The sequence below is a fragment of the Myotis davidii genome, unplaced genomic scaffold (assembly GCF_000327345.1).
Source record: "Myotis davidii unplaced genomic scaffold, ASM32734v1 scaffold557, whole genome shotgun sequence".
NCBI lineage: Eukaryota > Metazoa > Chordata > Mammalia > Chiroptera > Vespertilionidae > Myotis > Myotis davidii.
This window is the reverse complement of record NW_006289557.1, coordinates 1,207,715-1,215,954: the sequence shown is the minus strand read 5'-3', so window position 1 is coordinate 1,215,954 and position 8,240 is coordinate 1,207,715. Positions and strand designations below refer to the sequence as shown.

General features: G+C 38.0%; 1 protein-coding gene and 1 pseudogene across 1 annotated transcript in view; both read right to left on the bottom strand.

Moving 5' to 3' along the window:
• ATP13A4 (ATPase type 13A4) overlaps positions 1-8,240 on the bottom strand; it is a 124,055-nt gene that overhangs the window by 31,066 nt on the left and 84,749 nt on the right. Inside the window, exons 17-18 of the mRNA XM_015562805.1 lie at positions 4,684-4,808; positions 3,474-3,484 (exon numbers count right to left, since the gene is read on the bottom strand). Coding sequence (XP_015418291.1) covers positions 3,474-3,484; positions 4,684-4,808 — 136 coding nt within the window. The remainder of the gene's footprint in view (positions 1-3,473; positions 3,485-4,683; positions 4,809-8,240) is intronic.
• LOC102753866 lies at positions 5,942-7,063 on the bottom strand (annotated as a pseudogene).

Sequence of the window (8,240 nt, the reverse complement as noted above, 5' to 3'; positions counted from 1 at the left end):
CTCCCTTCCTCTAGTTCAGCGGTTCTCAACCTGTGGGTCACGACCCCTTTGGCGGTCGAATGACCCTTTCACGGGGGTCGCCTAAGACCATCCTGCATATCAGATATTTACATTACGATTCATAACAGTAGCAACATTACAGTTATGAAGTAGCAATGAAAATAATTTTATGGTTGGGTCACAACATGAGGAACTGTATGTAAAGGGCCAGAAGGTTGAGAACCACTGCTCTAAGGTCTCCCTCAGCCCTGACCTTCCTTGATTTCATCGTTGCTTTTCTGGTTCTTGCTGCTTTTCATCTGGTTACTTTATATATTTTTGTAATAGAGTGGGGAAAAAAAAACAAAAGGGCAAAATTCTAATTTACTTCTGTCATTTTTTAACAGCTTGGTAAACATTTAGTAAGAATCTACTGGTTTTATATACTATCTGGTGGTCCCCCTCCCAGCAAAGATGGAGAGTAATCCCACTATCTCTCTCACTGACAATAATGGAAAACTCTGAGAAAAAATACAAAGAGCAACTACCCAAGGACCTTGAAAGTAAACATAAGCAGGTAGAATATGAAAGAGAGTCAAATTTGGAGAAACAATCTATCAGGTGCTAAGATTCTCAGCTTTTTTTCTTTTTCCTTTCACATATTTAACCCTAGAGCTGTGCAGGTAGCAAAATTTCTGAGAAACTAGCCTCTCTGGCCAGAAGAACTAGGAAAGGGGGCGCCTGGGGCTGGAGAGTTATGAGGGAAATTCTGGAAAAGAAAGTCCTAGATAAGGAGACAAATTCAGTATGTGAACTATGTAAGTCCCCAGCCCAACTCAGGGCTGTGCACATACAGAACAAACCCAAAGAAGAATGACAAAGGCAATATTAATCACCTCCACTATTTCTGAGTTTTTCTTGCCAAACCCAAAATCATTTTTCAGGGAATTTTAACAGTATCCAAAGTATCAAAAAATCATATTTGGAATATTTAAGATACTCAGTATACAAAAAAACCTGAAAGCCTGGCCAATTCTCAAGAAAAGGTAATCAATAATTGCCTGTCCCAAAATAACCCAGTTGTTGTAACTATTACACTGGTTTTAAAGGAGCTATTATAAGCCTCCTCCACATTAATCCTCTTAAAATAAATGACAAGATAGAAGTCCTCAACAGAAAGAAGTATCTCTATATATAAAAGCCTACGCAACCGAATGACCAAATGACCGATCACTGTGACACACACTGACCACCAGGGGACCAATGCTCAACACACAGGATCGGGCTCCCTGCTATCTAGATTGGGCCTGTGGGGATTGGACCAAAACTGGCTATCTGACATCCCTGAGGGGTCCTGGATTGCGAGAGGGTGCAGGTCAGGCTGAGGGACCCCACCGGTACATGAATCTATGCACCAGGCCTCTAGTATATTCTATAAAAAAGAACCAAGTAGCTATTTTAGAACTAAACAGTATAATTGAAAATTTAAACATTCACTGTATGCACTCAACAATAGAATGGCAATGAGGAAAAGAGTCAATGAATTTGAATATAGAACCATATAAATTATACAATTTGAAGAACAGAGAGAAAAATCTTAAAATAAAATAAAAGAGATTGAAAAAATATTCAGAAGACTCACATTTTTGTCATTAAAGTCCTCCAAAAAGAGGAGAAAGAAACTGGAATAGGAAAATTATTTTTGAAAAAATAATAGCAGAAAACTCCCTAATGTGTTTACAAATTTAAATTCACAGATTCAAGAAGCTCAGTGAACAACTCAGTGAGAACCACATCCAGACACATAATCAAACTGCTGAAAACAAAAGATAAAGAAAATGTCTTAGAAGCAGCTAGGAAAAGAAAACCAATACAGTATATATATAAAAAATATGATTCTAATGGAAATTATCACAGATTTCTGATTAAAAACTATGGAGGCAGGATGACAGTAGAATGACATCTTTAAAGTACAGAAAGAAAAAAACTATAAGCTCAGACTCCTTTAGCTAATGAAAATATCCTTTAGGAATAAAGTAAAAATAAAGACATTAAATAAAGAGAAACTAAGATAATTTTTGCCAAAGAACATGCTCAAAACGAAATGCTAAGAGAAATTCTTTTAATTTTTAAATGTTTTTATTGATTTCAGAGAGAGGAATGGAGAAGGAGAGATATAAACATCAATGATGAGAGAGAATCATTGATCAGCTGTCTCCTGCATGCCCCCCACTGGGTATCGAGCCCACAACCTGGGCATGTGTCCTGATTGAGAATCAAACCGTGACTTCTAGGTTCATGAGTGGACACTCAACCACTGAGCCACACCAACTTGGCTAAAAGAAAGTCTCTAAACTAAAAGAAAATGATACTTAGAATATGAAGAATAAAAACATAGCAACAGAAATAATAAAATTTAGGGTAAATATAAGCCTATTTTTCTTCATTTATGTTCTTTAATTCTTGACTGTTGAAAGTAAAAAATTTAACATTGCCTGGTGGAGTTTTCGTTGTCATACACATGACAACTATAAAGGAGCGAAGGTAAAGAACACTTCTGGTTGTAAGGCTTCTTGAAAGGGTAGGTAGAGATATTATCAATAGAGCTACTGAACAATAAATAATATAAGATCTGGATCACTATCCTTAACACAGGTTTCTACCAAAACTTTATGAGGATTCTCAAAAGGCTAAGTGGTGGGAAGGAGATGCTGTACCCTCAGGTTGAGAGCTAAGAGGTTTCCTCTACCTGCCTCGGCAGGACATCAGCAGCTGGTCTGCTTTGCAATGCAAGCCCCTTTTGCATCTACCAGCCACTGGAATGCTACTGTTTAGAACATGCAACCGAGGCCTGAGTCTCAGTCATTTGACAAAGCTACATAACAACCTACTTATGAAACCCCAGTAGCTAGATAAGAAAAGATAAGGAGAAACAGCCAGAATACATGATTGGTAAAGTAGAGTAGCTGCAGGAGACAGATTAAAACTGCACTAAAAAATATAAATTTTTAAAAGTTTAAAACCACTCACAAAACATGATTTAAGAACTTAATCCAGCAGGTGATTTGGAGAAGATAATAGTCATTTTTGAGACCTGAGCTTGTGGTTTAAATAAACTGGGTACAAAAAATATATCTTAAAGCACAAAGCATAATTATAAAAACATATCAGCCAAAAGAAAAAATATAATAAACTGAGAGGATATATGCAGGGGGCCTGTCATATGAATAATAGAAACTCTAAAAGGGAAACAGGAAAGGGAAAGAATAAAGGCAATAATTAAATGAACAATAGAAGAAATTTTTGAACAATAGAAAAAAATTTCCTGTGAGGAAGAAGACAGATTTAAAGTGCTCACTATGTTCCGGACCAAATTAATGAAAAAAGAAACTTATAAGCATATTCTGATAACATTTCTAAACTTCAAAGTTAAAGGAAAAGTATCATATGCAGAAAGGAACAAGCCACCCACAGTGGACTGGCATTGAACTTGCAATATGCAACACTAAAAAGCAAAGGACAAAGGAAAGACACAGATTATTAAGAAAAAAAGGATTGTAACCCAAAAATTCTATACTCATTCAACTGTCAGAGCAAAGAGATATTCCAGGCTATGTAAGAAATCAGAGAGCATATCATCCTTCTATCTTGTCCAAGGACAATTCTTGAGAAAAATATTATAACCAAGCAAGGAAAGAAACAGAACAGAAATTTAATAGGAGGGAAGAAGTAAAGAGGGAGGGTAATCAACCCTTGTTTCTCCGTAAGTCTAAATGATTAAGGATAGATTATGAGAACGTGAATATAGTGCTAAATGTTTTTGAAACAGAGGCATCATAATGTAGGGGATATTTTAATAAGTAATAAATTAACTCAGCAACACCTAAAAGTTGGATAGAGGGACTGGAAAGGGAGAGAGTAAACATTGTCCAAATGTCGCTTGGATAGTGGAGATGGGAATAGAAGGGAAAGTAAAAATATTCTAGAGTTCCCAACAGTAGAATTGGGTTCAGGGGATGTGGGGTGGAGAAATATTCTATCTTGGTAACACAATAGAGTTGAATGTGTCTATGAGATCAGGGAAATGGAAGACACACTTAAAAAATATGAATGCATTAGGAAATCATTTCTTCTCCATTCAGAAGCATTCATTAGGAAATTTCACACATTTTGCATGATCTTTCCTCACTTCTCCCTTATTTGTGTGATTTGAGGCTTTGGGGTAGAAGTAGAAAGGACAGCATTGTTTTTAAATCTGCAGAATATGATTGGTGGGTTTTGAGTGCAGTTTACAGACCATTCTAACTAAGCATTATTTTTCTCCTAATATTTCACAATGAAATCATCATCTCTACATGGCTTATATTGTCTCATTCAAGTGATATTTTAAATGTCTCCTCCCAGATAAGACACCTCATCCAAGGTATTCAGTCAGACACTTTGCCACATCACCCTTTTTTGTTTTATGTACCTCATAACACTCATTACTAGCCATTTATTTGAATTTATTGATTGACTTTCTATCTCACCCCATCTGAAAGGAAGCTCAGTGAGAACAATTACGTTGCCTTTTTGTTGCCCATCTCCAGCACCTAAAATGGTGTCTGCTCCATAGTAGGTAGTCAGCCATATTTGCTAACTGAGTGAATCTCTATTTCCACATCAAATTCTTAATGCTTTCTACATTTTTATATATATATATACCTGTGATCATTACTGTCCTTATCCGGGCTGAGATGAGCTCTTCCAGGACAGGTTTTGTCTCTTCCTTCAATCGATTCTCCAAGATCAGCAATCCCAGAAATATCAGGTCTGCTTCTACCTTGTCCCTGGAAAATATATATATATGATTAAACAGAAATAACATGTCATAGTCCTTCTTACAGTTAGCAAACAAAAATAAAGACAAACATCTTTTCTGTTAGAGTGGTACCAACTTACTCATTCAAGCATCATTCCCAAGGTACTGAATATGTGCTAGGAACTATCCAGACAGGAAGGGGACATAAGGATATTGAGACATTTCCTCTGACTAAATCAAGAAGAAGAGAGAGTACTTATTAAGCAAAAAAATTGGCTTTAACCTTTGTAGAAAATGACCTAAATGGCCACAAAGATCTCTTCCATCTGCTGCGGTGATTTTCATTACATCACTGCTGGCAATCACCAGAGAGAAGTTCTACCTCTGGTACAAAGCATCATGAAAAAGAAGTGAGGAACAAGAAAAATATAAAATGCCAGTTCTTCTAGAAACCAACGCTATAATCAATATCATTTTAGTCCCGGGGTAGAGGCCATAATCTCAAAAATGTAGTCTCTCTTTAAAGTCCACTCTCCTCCCTCTATCTGTCAGCTGGGTAGCATTGCTCTTCTACATAAAGTATGAATGCTTCTGCAGCAAGTGGGGTCTCTAAGGCTCCCATTCACTGCAAGGTCATTTCCAAGATATTCCACAGGACCAAGTGCAGGGGCATGCATTTGGGATTGGGGGCTGAAAGATTCTTCCAAGATTCATTTATCTGAGACTCATACACCTCTAGTAGACACAAGAGCAAGACATCAGCATTGCCTATATCTAGCTGAAATACAGATGAAAGCAATATCCAGAAAAGCCACTTTGCCTTGCTATGTGTGCCTCACATTGGCCAGGGGCATGATGCTCACAAAACACTGCTAACACATCCAGAGTGGCAGGGAGTGGACACAATTGGAACTACTCATCGCAAAGTAGGCTTGGAAGGATAACATTTCCTATTCTGAGCCTGACATTTAACTCTCTCCACAATCAGATTCTACAGTGTTTTTTTCAGGTTTATCTATCACTAAATTCTTCATCCACCCTAATCTCTAGCCAAATCAGGCCACGCACCATGGGTATGCTCTGTATTCGACCATCTTTAAACATTTGCTCTAGACTGCCAGAGACATTCTTTCTTTCTTTTTTTTTTTTTTGACAATAAAGCAAGGTTTTATTTTCTTTAACAAACGCTGCAGTTTAGTATTTAAACCTGCAGTTAATGGTGATCCTTTTATGCAGACATGAATATGAATCTGGGAAGAAACTGGGAGACCGGGGCAGAGAGGCAGCAGGCCTGGCTCCTGCTGGGTGGTGTGCGCACCTGTATTTCAGCCGGGGCAGGCAAGCCAGTTACCAATTCCTGTTATTATTGACTGGAACCAACAGTGTTTCTTCCGATACACAGCCCTCATAATAAAATCACATTTTCCAGAAGAAGTATTATTCATAATACACTCAGAATCACTGATTGCTTTTTCTTCGTCTTTTTTTCCTTGACTGTGTAGGTGTTTCAGTCTCTTGTGTTTGTTCTTTTATGCCAGATAAGGGCTGTTTGAAAACTATTTCGTTATCTTCATCATCATTCATTTCAGCCACTTCAGATTTTCGTTTATCCAAAAATGTTGGTGTACAAACTGGTGTGGGGCCCTGGCTATCCACAGTATTCTCAGGAGTTTCAGGGGGCGCTGAAGCCTTCTCCTTTTCCTTCGTAGGTAAAGCCTGTCCATTTGTGGATTTCTGAAGGTTGGTGTTTGAAGCGTTGCTTTTCTTCTTTTTCCTACGTAAAACCAATGAAGGAAAATCATAATTAATCCCTTTCTTGGCTAGTCTCTTCCTGAGTAATTTTTCTTTCTTTCTAAATCGCTCCTCCATCCCCAGCTTTTCAAGAAGGGTCTGGTTCTGATTATACCGTTTCACTGCTGGGAAAGACGGGTTCTTAAACGGAAGGTGCCACTCTCTAAAAAGTTCCTCATGTACTGTCTCAGGTGGCATAAAATGACACTTCAAGAGCCTTTCACCAAAAAGGTAGTTGCTCATTGTTTCAGCAACTATCTTGGCAACATCTTCAGATTCAAATTCCACAAAGGCATAACCTTTGCTATTTCCAGTCCTTTGACTTCTGGACAGCTTGAATCTCGTCACAGTGCCAAACTGGGAGAAATACGCTCGGAACTGGGTTTCGTACAGTGCTGGAGGCAGGTGGCCCACATAAATGACTCCGGGAGTGAGTTTTTCTTTTTCTTGCTTCTTGAAAAATGTTATTATGTTTTCCTCCTGGTCTGTCATTGAAATCCTTCCTATATTTTGAGGCCCAATGCACATACAAGTTCCTATATAGGCTCCCTACATAAAAATACTTGTTTCCTCAGTATATTACTTCTATCTCAGATTTGCTTGTATTTTATTTGTTCATATATTATTACTCTTTTCTATCTGATCTATCTCTATTTCAATTTCTTTCTTGAGGGTAAAACCACCTGGCTTAACAACAGGTTCAACAACACCCACGTGGTACTCAACACAGAGGAGGTGCTCAGCCAATGTTTGCCTAGGTTCTGGTGTCTGGAGTTACCATTTTCGCCAGGCAACTTATAAAAATTCATTTCCTCTTTCAAAAATTCTACTGCCAGAGGGTTTTCATAAGAATCAAAGTCAGTCAGTCTGTCAAGTCAATGGTCATTTACTGAACACCTAAGAAAATGCAAAAATTGGACTAAGGAAAGGAGGAAGAATATGCAGAGACTATAATAGCTCTTGACTCCAGAGATTCCACATTCAGTCCAGAGGACAAGATCAGACTTGACCACTTCGGTTATATAGAGGGCTTGGAAAGGTATCATGATAATGCACAGATAAGAGTCCTAATTATTTCTGGGTGGAATGATTGATAAAGCCGTCCTAGAGGAGGTAATATTTGAGCTGGTCATTAAAGGATAACTTAATTGATGCCTGATTTAGGTCCTCCAATCTTTCTGGTGGCCCTCATACCCATGCCTCAGGCTTTAGCTATGTCGAGATGATATGACATGATCAAACCACAAGGCATTAGATCAGGCCAAGAAAATGGCCAGAGGGTCCAGTATCTGACAGTCTTGCAGTCTACCTTGGCACTCACATTTTGGTTCCTCCGGCACATAGTCTTTGTAGTGTTCAATGAATAGCAATCTGGAGTCCAGAGTTATAAGTAATTCCAGCTCTGTTCCTACCTTGCTGTGTGACCAAGAGGAAATCACTTTCTTTGTCTGAGGATCTATTTCTTCTTTTGTAAAAAAAGTTAGCAAAATGAATGTATTTCCAAAGTCTCTTAAAGCTCTAATATTACATGTTTCTTCTTTTCATGAGTATTCAGTCTAAGTCAAGAAGAAAAAAGGAAAAGCAGTCCCTTAAGGGGTCTCAAGTCCTGCATTTTGGAATAGCATGCTATCTTTTTCTTCTTCCTGCATAGACTATACCTCCTCCCAAA